The sequence below is a fragment of the Mus caroli genome, unplaced genomic scaffold (genome assembly GCF_978045245.1).
Source record: "Mus caroli unplaced genomic scaffold, Mus_caroli_1 scaffold_15, whole genome shotgun sequence".
Lineage (NCBI taxonomy): Eukaryota > Metazoa > Chordata > Mammalia > Rodentia > Muridae > Mus > Mus caroli.
The window spans coordinates 76244790-76266068 of NW_028227270.1; the positions used below are offsets into that span (position 1 = coordinate 76244790).

Here is a 21279-nt window from a genome sequence, read left to right on the forward strand (position 1 = left end):
TAAATACCCAAGGCTAGAAGATGGTGCCGCTGGTAAGTGCTTTCTAATGTAGGTATGAGGCACTCAGTTCAATACAGCAGCAAGCTAAACCAGCAACCAGGCCATTCCACAAGCTTGCTAAAGATTTTACAGAAAATATGACAACTTGAAATGGTCCCCTAAGATGTGGAACCAACCAACTACACACAATGACACCGCCTTTCCAGCATTTACTCATTTCTTGGCAGCCAACATTTAACCAGTACCAACAAAGCTCATGGGAATGAAGACGATAGCACTAATGATGTTCTACCGGCCTCAGAGCACTATGGCACTTGACTCTTGACTGAGAACAGACTACCTCAGTCATCTAAATAGCACACGGCAAGGAAGACCTTGAGTCATAGCTGTACAACCTAAGGTAGTGCACATGCAAAAGAATGAGCCTTAATTTACTAGAGAAGCACACAGGCATGTTGTAGAGGGACCCTCCTCGTAGAGGGACCCTACTTGGGTGCACAACATTGAAAACAAAATCTTCAGCAGAGAGCTTTCTAAGTCTCTGCTCTGGTAGGGATTCTAGGAACACAGAAAAATTCTTTAAAAAAAGAAAGAAAAAGGGAAGGAAATGAAACCCAAGGACTCCAAGGATTCTTCCTTGACTAACTAGCTTTTTAATGACAGAAATCCCAATTTTTAGTGCTCTATTAAACTCTGGTGAACAGAAAGGACTTGGGTGCTTGACAAAGAGTACAGATAGATAGATGTGCTAGGGTGATTGAAGAAGGATGCTCTGCAATGACTTCAGACAGGTAGCAGGTCAAAGGGAAGGAGAGCCTGGGTTCTTACAAGACAGGCAACATGGTGTATAACGCCTCTGGAGAAGTAGGCCACACCTCTTTAAACCACCACTCTGCACAGAGAATTTGGTGGCTGAGTGGAATGAGCCTCGCAGGCTCACAGGGAGCAGCATTACTGGTGTGGCTTTGCTGGTGGAAGCGGATTATGCTTTGAGGTTTCAGAAGCTCAAGCTAGGCTCACCCAGAAGCTGGCTCACTCAGCCTGCCTATCCAGCAGCACCATATCTACCTGACAGCATGACAGCATGCTTGCCACCATGAAGACTAAACCTCTAAAATATAAGCCAGCCCTGATTTTAATGCCTTTCCTTATAAGAGCGGCAGTGGTCGTGGTGTCTAGTACCAGCAATAGAAGCCCTACCTAAGACACTTGGATTTCATTTGGTAAAACTTCTTTCTTCCCAATTTCATTTTCTAGAATGTACATTCTGAATCCTTTGGCCTGTCAGAAGACCTGGTCATTTCACTTCTATACACTTCCACAGGAAGACTCTTGTGACCCTGCATGTCAGCTATCTTGCCAAGAGCACCTGGAGGCTGGTCATGAAGACATACCAACTTCCTTCTCAGTGTTCTTGATACCTTGCCATCAAGAATAAGACATATTAGGTGTGACCCAATAACTCATAGCCCTGACTACCGACCACATACAACCATGAAGTACTGACTCTCCTGGCAAACCAGGATTTCACAATGCTTTCTGAGGAGTCAGGCGATGCTAGCACTCAGGAGGATTGTCACATGTCCCAGCTTAGCTTTAGCTATACAGTGAGACCATATCTCAAAACAAAAGAAAATGATCCCTCTCTTCTGATAACCCCAATTGTTTGCATGATTCCACTGGCATCTATTTCAGTGTTTAAATGAAAGCCTCATTACAGAATACCAACAGATTCTCTGCCACTTCTTGAGGCTTGAGATGAGATTAGATGGAGTGCTGGCATACAAAGAGAAACAAGCAAGTGTTTCTCAGCCTCAGGATCCAGGGCCTTGAAGAGCACTAACTACCGTTGTCTACCATTCCTTAGTACAAGGAGAGTTCTTTTCCTGTGGGAAAAGTGTCTACCCCAGAGCAGGAGAACAAGCAGGACGGAGTTTTGTACTGCTCAGCAGCACCCTTTCAAATCATAGCCTACACCCAAACATTTCCTACAATCAAGTCTAACAGTAAAGGTCAGAGTATCCTTCAGACACTTGAATACCATCGTGTATATCAAGGAATTATAAAGGAAGCTACAGTTTGCTGTAGTAATCTTATTTCCAGACCACTATCTGATGGTCACCCATTTATTCTTTCATTTCTCACAATGTCCCTGTGGCATAACCTCATATTCGACAATAGAGCTAAGAAGGTGAAGTCTCAAAGACTCAGGGAGATCAGGGTCATAGCAAAATTCAAATGTGAAGGTCGAAGTTATATCAGCTCTGACTGACTTGTAAGAAAGATTCTTTCAGTATCTGCAGGATTCAAACCAAGAAAAGCAGCCAAGCCTGGCAGCACACAGGTGCTAGGAGCTCACTCCATTGTGGCTTCTGTGGTGAAAATGGCCCTATAGGCTCATCTATTTGAATATTTATTTGATCCCGAGTTGGTAGACTGTTGGGAAGGTTTAAGAGGTAGCTCTGTTGGACTAGGTGTGTGAATGGGGCAAGACTTTGAATATTAAAAGCCAATGCCAGTCCCAGTGCCATTCTCTCTGCCTACTGCCTGAGAAACAGGCTGTGCTTCATCAGTGCCTTGTGGCTGTCTGCAACCATGATCCCTGTAATGATGAAGAGGAATTAATCCTCTATGGCTAGAAGCACCCAAATTAGATGCTTTTATCTTAAGAGTTGCCTTGGTCATGGAATCTCTTGTAACAGCAATAGACCACTGCCTCCCTCCAATACCCTAAACTCTGGTATAGATCAGCTAGTATGTAACCACCAGTTACATACTAGGAACAGTGGGCAAAGACAACCCAGGCCAAAAGGTACTTGCTGTACACCCCCAAGCTACTTCCCATACTGACACTCATTACTACTGAGATATGGAGTGCTGAAGAAGAGACACGATTAATGGAGAGGAGCAGCAATGTTCCTAGGTAAATGTAAAATAAACCATGTATCCTTGATTATGAGACACTCTCATGAATCACTGGAACAAGCAGTAAATAATCTGGAGATACAACTAATTTGAAACACAAATCTAATTTCTAGTCTTAAGGTGGCCTGTGTTAGGAGCGGAAGAGATGGCTCAGTGGTTAAGAGCACTGACATTCTTCAAGAGGACCCAGGTTCAATTCCCAGGATCTACTTCCAGGTATCCGATACCCTAACACGTATACATGCAGGCAAAACACAAATTCACATAAAATAAAAATAAAATTATAAAAGGGTGACCTGTGTTGTGTATTAGTATATAATTTTACACAAAGACAAGGGAATAATATTTTATATGCCTGCTTCACTCGAAACTAGTCTATCTTTAGTCTCCATTTTATGGCATTCACAAAACTAAGCTACTTAGTATTCAGCTCAGCATCCTTGGCTGCCCTCAGTGGGAAATATGTGCCTAATGCAGCACAGACTTGATGTGCTAGGAAGGGGCGATACCTGGGGGATGGTAGCCACCCTCTCAGAAGGGAAGAGGAGCAAGGATTGGAGGGGGAGCAGCATTCGGGATGTGAATCCTGTGTAAGCTCAAGCCATCCAGGAAAGAAAGGGAGACCAGACCTGGATCTTCCCAGGGTAAGAGACACACCCCAGTGTAGAGACATGTGATCTCTGCCCAATCATGCCCAGCTCGGTCAGCCTGAATTCACCTTGATTAATAAACTGGGCATTCTCTGGGATACTAGAAAGCCCCTCACTGAGGGTTACCTGTTTCCGTAAGTCCTGAGCAGACCGATGCGAAGGGGGAGGTTGGTGGTTGGCAGCAAGTCCCTTGGCAGAGGAAGCCGCAGCGGAGGCGGCCGTGGGCTGAGCCACTGAAGCCTGTTCCCTCCGGCTGTCTGCCCTGTGCTCGCTGTGCTTCTCCTTCCCGGGAGTGGCCTCTTTGCTTCTGTGTTTTTGAGCAGGCTCTTTCTCCCGTGTTGACCTACTGGAGCCATTGAAAACTAGAAAAGGAAGAGAAGGGGAGAAGGAAGTCACTACCTTGAACAGAGGAACCATACCATGTAACTACTCAACCATTCTCCAGGGAGATAAATGGACAGCACCAAGATGCACGCACAGGACATGAAATGTGATGATGAACCCGATTGAAAACACTTCAAATATATCCTAGGAACTCTGTATTTCCTGTATCTGTTTTTTTTTTTTTAAATCCATTCAAAAACTGCCTACTGTAGGCAACGGATACATAGTGGCTCAAGCCTAAAACTCACTCAGGAAGCAAGACAACCCTAACCTGAAAGTCAAGACCAGTTTGGGCTATGCAGGCAGTTCTAGGCCATCCTGACCTAGAATGAGATTCTCTCAAAAAAAAAAAATTTAAAGATAATTTCCTTCCAAGATTATCAACAGTATACTAAAAGACAAAAACTGAACCAGAAAAAGTAACACGGTGTTTCCTCAGCTTACAAGGGGACTGTGTCATGGAAAAGCCCATGTAACCAGAATAAGTACTGTCAGGAAGAAACTGAACTGGCCTCAGCATCTAATACTGCAGAGCTTGGTTGGCATCAGTATCTCTCAGTGCCAGGAGGCTGATGGGTTGCTGGGCTCACTCTCACTCCTAGCATCACCAGACAAGACAGGATAGTGAGCCACTAGCCCAGAAAAAGAAGCAAATTCAATACTGAAAGTGCATTTGCTAGTGAATACAACTTGCTTTATAGTATCAATAAAGGTTAATGTCCGGGACTATCTGAATGTAGTCACATTCTAAGACCAAAACCACCGGAATATCACAAGAAGCCCTTAGAGAAATGTGAAGGCACACTTGGAGACTACAGAGCTGCTTCGCAACTGGCTAGTTAAGGCATGCAGTTGCTCTTAAGGAGGTGGAGCTGTAAGCCATGCCTATCCATCCATTACTAAATTCAGAACCAGCAACCATCTCCCTAAATAAACTACACTGATATTAAAGATTCCTAAGATTGGTCATCCTGCTTAAAATTTCCTGATTAAGTTTCTAGTCATTATTTACTCATAACTACGTAACCTAATATCCTTTCAACTGAACCATCGGGTGACATCTTCAGAATCATCAATCTGCTTCCTGCAACCCAAAAGCTAAGTGACATCAGCTAGCCCCTGGGATCTTGAGGGTGTCTTGCTTTGTCCCCACCAATGCACTGGTAGGACTGTTTTGTTTTGTTTTGTTTTTCCCCGTTGTTTTAAGGCAGGGCCTCAATCAGGATGGCCTGGGTCTCACTGTGCAGACCAGGCTGGCCTTTAATTCACAAAGGCATGCCTGCTTCTGCCTCCAGAATGCTGGGTGAGATGGAAAGGTACAAGCCCCCAAGTAGAGCTGCCTTTTGTGCTGTAACTATAGAGGTCATTTTAAGAGGGTCACACACAGCAAGAAGATGAAACAGAAGTCAAACTTCTTTCCTTTTCGAACCCTTCACACAGCTAAAACCTCTCTGCACACCCAGAACTCCTTTCTTCACACAGATAGCTAGAGTGCCAAGCCTTATCAGGCTGCTCTCTGACAGGAAGGAACCCTTTAGCTGACTTACACCTTCTAAGCTGCAAACATTTCTGCCATTTGTCCCTGGAACGGGATAAGTAGACTCGAGGTTCCCTCAAACTCAGATACAGGCTGAGTTGCCAAGTGCAGCAGCGCACTAAGTCTGTAGTTTCTGATGCTAACTTTGCTTTGGAAGTGTCAAGTCTCTGCCCTCATGTTCAAGAAGCGCTCCCACCCCCAAATGCTGGGGATTGCAAAGGCCAATTTTCTCTTTCCCTCATCACACACTATAAAAAGTGTTAATAAAAATTATGTTTATAGTTCCTATTTGGCTCAGGCCCCTGGAGAAGACTGGGGTGCCTATTTTACACATCAAAGCAGACCTGGCCCCCAGGTTCTCCTAGCATCCCTGAGTCCCTGGCTAGCACATTCTGCAAGGCTGGGCTGCTCATTTTGGTTTCCTCCCACACCCCCTCCTCTCCCTTGCCATGGAGACTTACTTCCCTGGCCTCCTTCTTTGGGGCCAGTGAACTCGCCTGCCTGAGATTACCTGTATTTAATATAATCTAATCTGGCATGAATTGGCTTATTTCACTGTCAGAGAAATCAATTACCAGTTGATGCATTATGATCCACAGATTTATGCTCAGTATCCAACATTTTTACTGATTGTCAATTCATTTTGGGTCTGCTTTCTGTGGGTACAGAGTTCAGCATTATGAACTCAAGTCATGTTCTGACATTCCATGGCACACAATGTTTTCAAAACTGAAGTAATCTAATTTTGCTTCTAAGCCTTTTCTCATAATTTAATACTTTTGCACGGCATAAGACAGAGATTCACATCTCTCACATCTGGATTAACTGTGAGCAGCAACCCCAAAGGTCTTTCCAGGACCAGCAATTATATATTCAAAACAGATCTAGACATGGAAACAAAGGTGTCTTATTGTTCCTCTGTTAGACAAGATGCAGGGGAAATGAAGCAGTAACAACGCCGCGTTTGCTCTAGGTGTAAGGAAGGAGCCACTGTCAGAGGCCGTCAATCGCACCCCACATCTGCAGCTTGTGTTATCCTGAGACAAATGAAAGTATCATCTGTAAGGAGTCACACTTCAAGGGGACCAATGGTCAAGATGGCACATTCTACTGTTCACTTATTTCCTAAAGCAAAGAACATGACTCCTAACACCCTCAACTTTGCTGTCTTGTTTACTTCCACTAAGATAGACCATTCACGGTGAATACTCCTGGTTCTTTTATTTTGGTTTTTCAAGACAGGATTTCTCTGTGTAGCCCTGGCTGTCCTGGAACTCACTCTTTAACCCAGGCTAGTCTTGAACTCAGAAATCCTCCTGACTCTGCCTCCCTAGTGTTGAGATTAAAGGCGTGCGCCACCACTACCTGGTTTATCCTTTTCATAGTAGTAGTCTAAGTCCTGGCTCTGATATTTATTACTGGGCATGTGATTTGGTTCTTGGATTTCTCATTTGTAGACTGAGGATAACATGATCCTGCAGATGGGTCCTCAGGAATCTTTATCACCATGCTGAAGCAGCAATTGGCCTGAGCAAGATCTGTCACACAGACTATGACCATTCGAGTTCATTAAATCTGTCACATTTACCATTTGCCTGCCTCGTGCTCCCCACCCCCCACCCCCTTTCATGGGGTCTGAATAAACCTCAACACAGTCACAATTTCTCCCAGATTCTACCCGATTTGCCACTACCACAGCTTCTGGCTAGCTTGTCACCTGTCCAAGCCTCTGTGTGTGTGCGTGTGCGTGTGTGTGTGTGTGTGTGTTGGGGGGGAGATATGCTTATCTCTTACTGATGTGACAATTTAAGGAAAGTTAGGGAACTGGTTTTGTTGTCTGAGGCCTAAAGCCTATACAAGAAGTATCACACTACTACTTTGTAAATGAATCATGGTCAAAACCCAGTTCTAAGATGTGGACAGGCAGCAGAGTCCTCCTGACCTAGAAAAGGAGGGTCCTCCACTCCTACGCCTGAAAGGGAAAGGCACAGTCCTGTCATTTCAGTGGAATAGACTTGGAGGTCTTTCAACTACTAATCCCAGAAAGCTGCTGGAAAGCAAATCCCTGGAACCAGAACTGAAGCTGTGCAGAGGTGGGGTTAGGGGCAGGTCAGTGCCATTAACACGGTTATGCCTGCTAACAAGTATTTTAATAAGATGTCCTAGGAAAGAGGAATGAAACTTTGATTTGCAAACAAAAGAGGCTTTTCAAATGAATCTTGCTGTAACCCTCCTGCTATTTTATTGCAGCAATACACCCAACACCAAACATAACCAAAAAGTCAGGCCATGTGTTAAATGGGGAAAAGAGTGATTGGGAAAAGGCGACAAGGCCAAGGACAAGGTATATTTTGTACTCGACAGCTCATTAATTTTAAGTGTCGTGGGAACCTGCCAGTTTTATCCTTCCAAGTAATTATCTTTTGTCTTAATTTGTAAGATTTTCAAGAAAGGGACAGAAGGGAAAGAGAGGGTAAAAAAAGAAAACTTCACGTTCTGGGAGCATGAGACAGAAAGGCATCAATGTATAGAAGGTCTCTACACAGTGTCCCCAATTAAAAGAAATAATTGGACTAGTTTCTTTAAGCATCCAGCATAGCAAGCCATATTAGGAAACTGTATTGTCCTGGGATACAAATAACTTTACATTAATGAACAGAGACTGATATATTGATTTGTATACACTTACTCTGAAAGTTAAATGCTCTATAGACAAGTGGTTTCATACCACAACAAACAAAGTCTTTAAATCTTAAGACTGATATTCTCATTGAAGGTCACTTCATTCTTGAAAGGGAAAGATTTCCATCAAATGAGTGAGGAGTGAAAGACACGGGCAAAAGAAGTTTTGTTAGCTACGTCCTCTCCTGCAAGGATGTGTGAAGAGGAAAACTATATTTCCATGGGAAATTCACATTTACAGTTCCCAGGGGTCCGACACAAATGGCGCTGTCCATGAGCTCTGTTCAAACACTGAGCTCTCAGCAGGTTAAGGCAACCTATGGAAGGTGTATCTAAAACCCTCACATACAAGGTCTCAGACATACCAACACGTCTATGCTGGATTCCCTCAAGGACAAACCAGCTGCCCCCATCATCTGCTTTCTAAAGCATGCTCAAGTGCTTTGCATCAAGTATATAGAGTGTCTTGTGTTCTTCAGAGAAAGAATCAAATATAACAAGGATGACCTCTTTTGAATGTTTTACCCTGGAAAGATGCTGACAAACCCAACAATCTGGACTCTCATCCTATCTCAGTATTTACTCCTCAGTATTTACACAGGACAAATGGCAGGAGGCCAGTAGTTATTAGGTATGCAGTAAAAAAGCAGTCTCTGATATGTGTTGCTTCCTATTTGGAAACTACTCCATGTCTCATGTGCAAGCTGATGTGGCTGATGAAGAAACCCTTCTGGGCTATTCCTGAAAACTGGGCCTGCTTGAAGAAAAACTGAAGGTAAATGGGAAAGAATATACACAATGATCTTTCAGACTGAACAGATAAAACAGTCAAATTAACAGGAACATCATCCTTGACAAATACCATTCCTCTAAGGGGAGGGGTGAAGAAGAGGAGTCACTGTAGGGGGACAAAATTAACAAGTGTACTATAGGAAGTAAAAGAGATCCACAAAGTTTCTAATACAAAGCCAGGCACTTAAATGTAAGCTTCATGTTATTGCAAGGTGACCTGACTTGAGCAAGGCACTGGCTCCAGCAATTGGCTGGCTTGTTACTTTACTAATGCTGCACTTCCTGGGAGCCAATTCAACTTTGAGCTTCTATTATCAGAAAACAATGGGAAGTCTGTCAGCCAGTGCCAAAACTTCAGGAGGATTTTACTGCAGTATGTGGGTACACTAACTTGGTTTGCCTTGGCCAGAAACAAGTTACTCAATTGAGCATCCAGGCTAAAAACAGTCAGACAGTTCCTTTGCTCACATTAGAGCCATCAACAAGCCAAACTGAAGCACTATGATCAAGTTATAATGCTGCAAAACCAGACTGGGATGCCACCTTACTTGAAAGACAGTGACTAAAAGGAGAGAAATGTGTGTGGTTTGGTTTGTATTAGGCTTCTTCCCACAACATACGAGGTCATGTTATACAGCTCTAACTGGCCTGGAACTTACAGCAATACTGCCTTATCTTCTCAAGTGCCTACATACACGAATTAATGTGTGGAAATTTTTAAGTCAACTGAATTTCCCTCCTCTATGAAAAAGTTTAAATTCTCTAACATCATCATCTAGTTTCCACTGGAATATACTATGGGCAATGGTGTAAAATAACTAGAGTTATATAGAGAGATATATTAGCTATTTAAATATATTTGCTAACAATGTTACAAGTAACTCATGATATTAAGTTTTAATGGTTCTTAAATAACTTTGTAATAATAGTCAGAAAAACAGAACACCATAAATCAAACTGACTGGTTTGTCTTTGAGAAATGGTTTCCTGGTCCTCTTGATAACATGAGGAGCCCTAGCCTGGACAGCTTTTGCCTTTTTGTTTTGTTTTGTTTTTCGAAACAGGGTTTCTCTGTCGCCCTGGCTGTCCTGGAACTCACTTTGTAGACCAGGCTAGCCTCGAACTCAGAAATCCGCCTGCCTGTGCCTCCCAAGAGCTGGGATTAAAGGTGTGCGCCACCACAGGCGGCTCAACTATTGCTATTTTTAAGTATTTGCCTTCATCAAAATACCAAAGGGACCATGCAAAGGAACAGCTGTGCAAAAAGATTCTTGCACTTCCCTCAAGAAAGCAGGGCAAGATTCATGCATTATTCACAAAAGGGGGTGGAGCATTAACTTGCAAAGAGTAGACAAATAGTGATTCTGCAGTTGGGATTTTATAAAACTCTTCATTCAAAAGATAATGTGTTCTGAAAGGGAAAACATGACCGAGGTAATGATAAGAATTCTGGCTCACCTTTGAAACTGAATAAATAATCACAACACACTGAAATGTGTTATAATGTAAGACAAGGGAAAGTTAACATTTTCAGAAAAATACAAACCTAGAAAAAAAAATTTTAATGTAGAGGACTCAATAAATATACACACATTGAGTGTTCAGTGGTAGAACACTTGACTAGAACAAGGCCCTGAGTTTAATCCACAGTCTGGCTAAATAAAACAAAACAAGCAGAAACCTAAGCAATTCTTCTTAGGCAGGAGATGTAGCAGCTGTCTATGATCCTAAGCTATTAGCAGGTAAAGGCAGGAGAATCAGAAGTTCAGAGCAGGCTACAAATAAGGTCCCCTCAACGCCCTGGGGTGCATGCACAGGCACACCATGCACCCCTCAATCCCACTTGTGTGGGCTGAGTTAGTTAGACCAGTATAGTCAAGGCTGGGGGAGAATGTCAGCAGCAGCAACAATGGCAAACAAATTCCCTGTTCCCGATGTATCTGGACAAGGGCACTATCAGCCTCCTGGACCACCAATCCCATCCATGACTCAAGGCCAATTTCTAGACCCAGTGTACACACTAAAGTACTTTGGTCTCACCCAGAAACTTGCCTGGATGAACTAGAGAAGCTGGTAGAGAAACAGAAGGCAGACAGACCATGGGACAGGTAGTTTGTCGTCACGGTGGACCCTGCTAAGATCAACATAGCAGCCATTGCCTGGTAAATGCAAGACCAACAGATACTGAGTCTGATGAGTGTTAAATGGCATGTGATGCAGCCTTACAATGCTACCTGTAAAGGCATATGCAATAACAGAAGTGTATCAAAGACAGGAAAAACTGGCTTTAATGAACTGACTTCAAGGCTGTTTAAATAAACACCTTGAATCCACCACACAATTTTTATCCAAGTTGACAAGTGACTTTTAAAAACTCTGTATGCCTTTGGGATCAGAAAGGCTTGATTGAATAACTGAAGAGTCTCCTTAAAACAAGTCAGAAAAACAGCTGAAATTATGCAGTTCTGTGCAGCTTAGTAACCATCAAGTGTATAAAGCATAGTGAAAGCAGGTATACAGTAAACAATGCAGTTCTTCTGAAGAGCTTTGTTTATAGAGTCTTAGGACAAACTTAAGACGAAAGCACAGAACAGAATAAGAGCCACCTTCCTCTTGATAAAAACATACCAAGTCTCAGACAGCTCTATTTGTTGAAGCACCAAGTTGTCATGTAACTCATTCACAGAGCATGTTCAGAATCTTCACTCTACCCCAGGAGAAACCTCATAAGCTGACCCTTCTTTGTACAACTGGACCTCTTCTGAATAAGGTGCTAAGATGTTTTGGAACAGAAAAATTGTGGCTTCAGTAGACAATACCTGGCAATGTCATATGGCTACAAGAAAGTACCAGAGCAAGAGGCTCTGCTTTCCCTGCACGCCTGTGCTGTCAAAACAACAAGTATGTGTGCTTCTTCAAGATGCTGAATGTAGAACACATACTTTACAACAATAAGGAAAAAACTGGTATCAGAGGGTTAGGCTGGCAGCAACTCCAGCAAAGCCAGCTGAGTCTCAGATAATTCTCAGTACACGCCAAGGCATCTGAGACACATAAACTTTTTAGAATTCTCTTAGCCAATCTAGGAGTCCAGATTTTTGCCCCCAATTATATGACAGTGGCAAAAGTGGTACATCCAAACAAACAAAAACCCAAGAACAGGATAGGTGGCATCTTTGAAAGTAAATCTTCACCAAAGAGCCATCGAAGGCTACAATTTAAGAAGTGTCTTGGCTACTCATGTGTACTTTAATTACTATGACAAGTGATCTCTTAACAGTACCACAAATATGTTGGGGTTTTAGGGAACAACTGCTACTCCTTCAACATAAGCTCCAGACTTACAGTCCCACCTATAATCCATTGTCTCAACAAGGAAGAAGGCGTGACTGCCACATGCTAGACAGGGATGCAACTAGAACAGCATTGTGTCAGGCAGGCCAAGCTTCTCCTCCAGCACTGCATCATTCCGGAGGGAGAATGACAGACAGCACACGCATTTAGGAGACTGGTCCACATGATGGCCTTCTGGCCATCACACTTGCCCCTGGTATGAATCCAAAAGCAATCACATTCCAGCTAGGAAAAAGGCTGAGAAATACCTATCTTCAAAACAGATGTACACAAAATGGAACAATCATTTCTCCTATTCCTTCCAAGTTCCATGAAAGGAAGGAAAAAAAAAGACATTTGACTGAAATAACTAATGAACTGCCGCCAAGTTATTCTGTAGAAGGTCACAAAGGGCTTGCCAAGCCAACAATACTGAGGAAAAGCCAAATTCATCACAAACTCATTAATGATAAAACAAAGAAAACAGCAAAAAAATAGGAATAATTTCCAAGCTCTAAAACATTCAGAATATTAACTTATACAACAAATATACTTAGCAATTTGATTGTGTTGTTGTTATATTTCCACTGTTGGCATCATTGGAGGCTCTATATGTGAAATATTATTTTAGAAACATATGAGCTATGGAAATGAAAATCCCTGGAGTCACTATTTGTTATTATAACCCTGGAGCTGCAACCCAAAAATCAGGTGATACTGTACACGTCATTCCAAACTGTATGTTTTAACCAATACATCCCCCCTTTCAATTAGGATATGCTGTTGTTTGTAAAGTACTTGTGTGCTGTGTACTTGTGTGATGTTTTCATAACAAAGCCTCCATCAGGGCAATTGGCTCTTGCAGAATGTTAGGGCCAGATTCTTAATCTAAGATTGCTGACATCCTCAGGCCTAAGATGATGTGCAGGACATTTGTCACCAAGAGGTTGTTCTCTCCAGCCAGTTCACAAGAGACCCACTATCCTGGCATTACTCTCCTACTTCAGGATTTTACCTGTCCATTCACATTAGGGCAGTGAGAGGTTTGTAATTGGACAGGAGAAGGGAGGCGGAGCAAGGAGTTGAGACAGAGAGAGAGAGGTCTAAGGAGAGGGAGAACCAGAATGGAGGCTGACATGATGTTCTGAAAAGGTTAGAATAATTGTGTTAAACCTTTATCATTATCATTTGGCTCTGAAATTATTCTACTGGCATCTTGTAAATTGTGTTATTATTGATACATAAATCTGATTGGCTAATTATCATTAAGAGTCTTGATTCTACTGGGTTATTAGGTGTTGAGATGGCTAACCAGGGCTGTGTGGGGGTGCTGTGTGAAAGTGAGAGGAACTGGGGAGTGGGGCACATCCAAGAGATGGTCAGGTAGGAGCCATGTGGGTTGGCGCGAGTTGGTGGACCAAAAGACTGAGTGAGGTCACCAGGTGCAGGGGCTAGCTCTAGATATTTCCCGCAACACTCTCCTACTCCACTTCAACAGAAACAAAGTACATCAGAAAAAGGGACTATCTGTTCAGGCTCCAGATTTTTGGAATAATGCAGTAAAAAATAAAACTTTTCTTTACTAAACTGTTTTCTGTGCATTTATCTCTGCATCCTAGCTGGATTCTCCATCCACAGAGTTCACATGCTCTGCTTTGTATGCTATAGTGGGTTTCCTGACTATAGCATACAAAGAGAGATTTGACAAGAAAAGCAATGGAAAGGTGTGAAAGCAGCACGCTTGCTCACAATTTGTCTCTTACAAAAGAGTCAACAAGTCTGAGGTCTCATCTGATAAACCACACCATTGCACGTTTGTAATCCGGGTTCTTATCAGTGCTTTCCTGGGTAGAAACCCCCAACTGCAATTGATTTTCCTATTACTCTGTGACAAACAGACTACTCTAATTTTACTGATTTCATCTTAGCTTCACACTTAAAATCATCAAGCTCCCTATTCTGGAAATTAAATTTCCTCCTCCTGCCTACCAAGGCAAGTCTTCTTTTCAGGCTCCCAAGTACAGCCTCAGCCATTATTATACTTTCCCTGTAAGTATATTCTCTAAGACAGTAGAACAGCAGACTCCTAGCCCATGAGATACATAAAACTCTATTGCACCAACTCTACCCCTCACAATTCATCTATGCATTTGAACTTGAATGGCAACTAAAAGGCAGCTCTCTCAATCCTAAGTTTCCATGATGGGTCATAGACAATGGGTGGATAAAAACACATGGTATCTCATGATACAAGCCTGATAGGCTGGGTTCACTCAACAGAACACACACACAAAAGTAGGGAGCTCTGATTCCATAGTTTTCCTACATTCATGTGTGATATAATAATAAAAATTTTAACCTGAAGACTATAGCTACAGGTTAACGCACTTTTATCCCATCAACCTTTAAATTTTGATGCCCCTTTGTGTTTGATGCATATCCCTAACTAAACTGCGGTATATTTATGTATACATATTTCTCTGAATTACATACATGCACATAATGTATGTATGTATGTGTATATATATATATATATATATATATTTACCAAGTTAGTACTAGGCAGAGGCAGGGAAATCTTGGCGTTCAAGGCCAATCTGGTCTACAGAGTGAGTTCTGGGACTGACTGGGCCACATAGAGAAACCTGATCACAAAAGTGATCTTAATCGTCATTATTCAAGTTTCCTCTTTTGTCATCTGTAGTTCCTACAACATTTATAATCATTTCCACATAGACCATCTTCATTTTCATCTAGAATACTTTTGGGCTGAACTACTAAGTTCTTTGTACATAAGAGTCTAGAACTTGAATTATTCTGAAGAAATCTGGCTGAAACTCTTCAAATTGTTTCTCAGCTCTCACGCAAAGCCTGGCTCCCACTGCCCCTTACAACGCCTCAATGATGAACCTACCATGCCCGTTGTGTACATGCTTATGGGTTTTTCCTTTCCTGGGGGTTGACTGGCACGAAGATGAAGCATTGTTGGTGGTTGCTTTGACATCTTCTGTCTCATCATCTTCCTCTTCGACATCCTCCTCATCCTGAGAGCTTCCAAAATATACCATACTGTTGGGCAGCGCAGGAGAACCTGATGGGTTTAACATATGTAGTTCATCAAAACCAATCTTGACATTCACCCCTTCCAGGAGGAGTAATGCAAAGGAGAGGCTTACAAAGATAGGACCCTAACTGCATGCTGATCCCACAAAACAAAGCTAATTACCACTATTAGATGATACCACTTCTAATTTATTTTCAAATATTACCCCCACAAAATATGACCCCATTTGTATTAGTAATTTCAAGCAAAACTCCCCCAGGAGGAGATAAAGATTTGAGAATCTTATCTGTAATATTTCTGTGGAGAAACAGACCATAAACAACAGCAAGGAATGGATAACTCAATGTGAGTAAAATGAAAACATCCAACCATAGTGTTGGAGATTTACTCTGCATTTAACTTAAAACTTTGGAAATAAGAGAGAAAAAAAAATTACTGATGGGGAAGAAGGAACTGAATTGTTTTTTTAAAAGGCCACTCTATTATCTTATTATAAAAGCCAAGTATAGAATTCCTCACCCCCCCCAACACCTCAAGTATTTACAAACCACTCTGAAGTTATAGTAGGATATATTATTTAAATAAATTCCTTGGGCTAGAGAGATAGTTAAGCAATTTATGCAAAGAACAACCCACACTTTTACACTCTAGCCTCTCTTCTCAAATGTTGCCTTCTTCATACTGAAAATAAAGGAAGGACACTTCCAATATTTTTCCCTTATGAAACATAGCCAATCCTGAGGGAGTTACAATCAACAAATTGGTATATATTCTAGAACCAGAAGCTATTTTTTAAAAATGCAGAGATAACAACCTTGTATTCTTTCCCCATTATACACCACCAAGTACCAGCACAGATAACTTTTGGAGGAATATCACAAAAGGAAATCTTAAACATCCTGCCAGGACTGGAGAGACAGCTCAACAGCTAAGAGCATCAGCTGCTCTATTCCAGTAAATACACTGTGTATCCCAACTCCAGCTCTAAAGGATGTGATTGCCTCTTATGTACTCCAAGGGCACCAGGCACTCACATGGTGCCCAGACATAAACTGCTCCTAAATAACAAAACTTCCTTTTCTAGCTTGAAAAACAGAGAGAATAACTGGATACATCACTTTTCTCTTTTCTTTGTTTGAAATCAGTCCCAGTAAAATCAATTGTCAAAGTCCCAAGAGCTGGAGGCAGGAGAAGCATCATGGGTAAGCATAGGCTACATGAAACTTGTCCCCCCACTTTCCCGGGAGAAGGGAGGGGAAGTGTGGGAGAGAGGACAACAGCAGTCCAATTAAGTTATCTGAATCAACACTGGAATAACAAGTATAAAATGATTTAATTTTTCAACCTAATACCAGAGGTATTACAGGCTACAAAGACCCCAGGGAAGAATTGCACGTGGTCTCACAAAACTATTTCTGGTTTATTTTTGCACCTTTGATTAATACCATTTAGAATCAGGTTCTTGACTGGAGGAAAATTCTGAAATTAGATATTGGTTTTGAAGAATCATTTGTCAAGAAAGTGAGACTAAAAACATAATAGAGGCAGTGGTAGCACACGCCTTTAATCCCAGCACTTGGGAGGCAGAAGCAGGAGAATTTCTGAGTTGATCTACAGAATGAGTTCCAGGACAGCCAGGGCTACACAGAGAAACCCTGTCTTGAAAAACCAAAGAGAAAGAGAAAGAGAAAGAGAAAGAGAAAGAGAAAGAGAAAGAGAGAGAGAGAGAGAGAGAGAGAGAGAGAGAGAGAAAGAGAAAGAGAAAGAGAAAGAGAAAGAGAAAGAGAAAGAGAAAGACAGAGAGAGAGAGAGAGAGAGAGAGAGAGAGAGAAAGAGAAAGAGAAAGAGAAAGAGAAAGAGAAAGAGAAAGAGAAAGAGAAAGAGAAAGAGAAAGAGAGAAAGAGAAAAAGAGAGAGAGAAAGAGAGAAAGAGAGCCACATTTTCACTGGTGTGAGTCATACACAGTCTTTTGGCAATATTTGAAGCTCAGTAACTTGACTTCCAGCTGTGGATTTCAATTCATCACCACTAGCAGTGAGAAGACACCCTCAGTCCAAGCATTAGTCTAGAACCCATTCCCCCTCTGCCAAAGACCCTTTCAATTACCACAATGGTCCCCATATGTTGGATATAATAGTCTGCCTTTCAGGATAGTACTAAAACTCCAAGCCAACCTATCACTTGTTTCGGAGAAGGGACACTCAGGAACGACTAGCATAGCATACAGAAAGCACACAGAGACCTCTTCATTATGGGCTGGCCTTGAATTTGTATGTCACTAACTTCCCTGTCAGAGTGACATAGGTATAAGAAAAACTGTGATGCATATTCCACCTCTGTAACTATGAAAAATCTATCCATGAATCTGGCTGCCCTGTTCATTTACAAGTTAACAACCTTGTAAGTAGACAAAAAAAGAGAAATCAATATGCTGCCAAAACTCCATTCTATGATCCAGAAAATAGTGAATAACCTAAAATAACCAAAAAGAGCTAAAAGACATGTGGTTCAGAGAAATACTCCTTTCCTACAAGCCTGTTGCTCTGACTTACAGGGAAGCAATTTAGAGGAGGAATTGAGGAAAAAGAATTTCAAATGTTCAATGCAGGCATGAATCTATACCACTGCTGCTGAGGGAAATCATTTCTCATTCTTCAGTATAAAAGAGGTATCATTTTAAACATTTTGTAAAAGTATCCAGGCACTTTAAAAAAAAAAAGAGAGAGAGAGAGATAGACAGACAGACAGACAGACAGACAGACAGACAGACACACACACACACACACACACACACCAATAATAGGCAAATCTGAAAGAAAGGCAATTCCCAACCAAGAAAAACACAGTTCTGGTGGTGGTGGTGGTTGTTATCATCATCATCATTATCATTGTCATTGTTGTTGTTATTATTCCTCCACGGCAGGACTCAAGCCCCATTGCAAAGCTCCAGCCATGACACTGGGAACAAGACAGGCATAAGACAAGCCATTCTCAAAATGGCATCTTCTTGTTATGATACAAACAATGCCCTTTTTAGTGCATTAGCTAGTGAGAGGTGCTAATTTACCACTGAGAATTATCTGTGCTCTCCTTCACAACCGTGTATCTGAAATAATCAATGAAGGGGAGTGTCTCGGAGGACGGGGTGTATAGGGAGGAGAGTAGTTACTTCTCTGGATCAAGGAAGTGATTCATATTCAATGACTATAAATAGTAATCTATTAAAATTACAACAAGCACGGATTTCTCTCCTGATTATTCACTTGCATTATCAAAGTTGGTTTGTTTGTTTTAAAGCTTTGGACCAGACAGGAGAAACGGGGAAACAGGATGCATCCGTGCTTTGCCAAAGTTGAATTTCATTACTTTCTACAATTCGCTGGCAACGTCTCCACAATATTTACTGAAATACAAACCAAATGTTTTCATCTGGACAAAAATCAAACTGTGGCATGTTAGAACCTCAACAAAAATTATTTTAACCCAAAAGCTTGCATTTTCTAATTTGGGCTGGATTTCTTTATGGCTTTTTCTCTGCCCTCCCTCATCATTCAATTCTTAAACACTAGCAAATAGACCGAGCGCTCTGCTCTTAGAAGAGCCTTTCTTTGCTTTTGTTTTTTTCCTCTGTTTTAGAAAAAGGCTTTCTCAGTACAGTCGTTTAGGTGACCCAATTAAGTGGCAGTGCCCAAGGAGTTGGGTTGTCTCCATAAAACCAGAAGCTATAAAAATAAGCAACAGTAACTACAGAAAGGCTTCCATGAATCTAATCCAATGATGTGCATGCCACTCTGATCCACATGCTTCTATTTTTACTTCGACATTGAAACCCACAATGCTAAAGGTCCTTGAAAAGAAGATACGGCAAATAGCACTGTTCCATCCCTGGTCTTTCTTTCTCCACAGTCACCCATCTGCAGATGCCCATGCAGAGCTTCCAAGTGCCATCATCCATGCTTATATTCTAGATGATTCCTCTCCATTTTGCAGCAATGACTTAAAAAACAAAACTGTAATTTAAATTTAAAAGATACTCAGATGGAAATGAGACATAGCCAGGTATATGCGGGGAGGCCTTTATCCAAAAGAAACCCCACCCTTAATGAGAAGCCTGTCAATCATGGGCATGCTAGCCGTGAAGATGGTCTCCATGGCATTCAGAGCTTAAGGAAGGAGCCCTAGTTCTGGAAGCTGGTTACAGGGTGTGAGTATTATATTTAGCCAAAACTGCTGTTATGACCAAACAGTGTATGGCAATGTATGTAATGGCACTCTAAACAACTCACAACAGAATTACATTAGGCTACTGCTTGTATGGTGTTAATAATGAGTCTTCAAAACAACTCCTAAGTTATAAAATTTGCCAATTCAGGCTAGTGAAATGGCTCAGTGAATTAACATACTTACTGCTTGAATTTGACAGGAAGGACCCCCAATGATAGAAAGCAAGGCTCAAATCACACAAGCTGTTTTCTGACCTTGCCTTGGGAGCAACTGTTACCCCCAATTAAATGGATGTAACTTTTTAAGAAGAAAAACAAAAACAAAACTTCTTCCCAAAGAATATAAATGGTAGATGGGCCAGGTTCTAGGTGAGTTTGAAAATATGAAATCTGTGGTTAGAAAAGACTGCTATAGAACTTATAACCCTGTGTAAGACTTTTGAGGAAAACGGCATGTGAGACAACTTTTGGACGAAAGGTACCTCTTGGGCACTACCCTAAATGCATCTTCATCAGGAGCTATCTATCATAATTGTAATATATAAATCCCTTGTGTGATGCCTGGGTTCTATTTCCATGTCTTGAAAGATAAAGAGATTCAGCACAATTCCCCTCACAGCACATAGACTGAATACTAGTCCTTTTACCCAATAGCCTCTGTACAGGTAGATTCACACAGAGACACAAAAATCACAATAGAACATGCCTCATAACAGGAACCTTAAAAGCCTTGTCTCATCTCCAAAACCGATTTCCTTCTGGTACATACAACAACAAAAAGTTCAACCACCAAGTGTGTGAGAGCATGTATGCAGGCACGTATGCACACAGACAGACAGACAGACAGGCAGGCAGGCAGGCAGGCAGGCAGACACACACACACACACACACACACACACAGTCAAATCCCACAAGTCTGTGGTCTTTTAATGCTAACTGAATAGACAACCAACACCACACAATAGCTATAACAGTGTTCAGCCTGAGTAGTTCCTAGCCATAAGATGATTAGCACAAGCTGAGAAGTGAAAATAAGTAAAGTTAGATTTTCCAACTTCCAATTACCATCAAGTCTGAACATGAATTTATGATTTATGCAAAGCCTTTTCAGACTCCCACAGACATTAAACAGTTAGTTGCCTACAAGGCACAGGCATAAGAGGCTTCAGAAAAACTCATTAAGATAAAATCTATATATGCACCAATAAAGCTCCTGACCAACACAACAGCAATGCTAGCACCATCCCATTCCCTGCCCCCATGTACCTGAATGAGTTCCAGAAGGCCCAAGAAACACTACAAGCTTCTCTAGTCACTGAGGTATAGGAAAGTATTCTGAGATGTACCAATGAAGCCAGGCCAGCCCCCTGGCAGGGAGAATGACTTGAACTTCCTGCAAAGCAGACAAGGTCTGAGGCAAGCTGGCCCTAAGCTGGACCAAACATCAAGCGCCAAGGTCACAAGGCAATTATAAAAGGAATCATTCTTCTAAGATCAAGAATTCCAGTGGTTCTGATTCCTTCATTACCAGCAAAGAAACTATGCTCGCAAATAAATTACTGCATCAGCAGAACTAAGACGCTAAGTGAACACAGAACATCAGACCTGAGTGACTTGCAGAAAGCAGTGGGAGGCAGGATGGCCAACGAAGCCAGCAAAGGTTAAAACCGACTTTGATAGTCTCTATGC

The 21279-nt window shown here is 41.8% G+C and overlaps 1 protein-coding gene across 5 annotated transcripts in view; it reads right to left on the reverse strand.

Moving 5' to 3' along the window:
• The window catches only part of Jarid2 (jumonji and AT-rich interaction domain containing 2), a 187485-nt gene that overhangs the window by 21553 nt on the left and 144653 nt on the right, over positions 1-21279 (reverse strand). For all 5 annotated transcript variants that reach the window (XM_085831134.1, XM_085831133.1, XM_085831132.1 and 2 more), the window contains 2 exons: positions 15218-15394; positions 3702-3937 (listed from right to left, as the gene is read on the reverse strand). In XM_085831134.1, coding sequence (XP_085687260.1) covers positions 3702-3937; positions 15218-15394 — 413 coding nt within the window. The remainder of the gene's footprint in view (positions 1-3701; positions 3938-15217; positions 15395-21279) is intronic.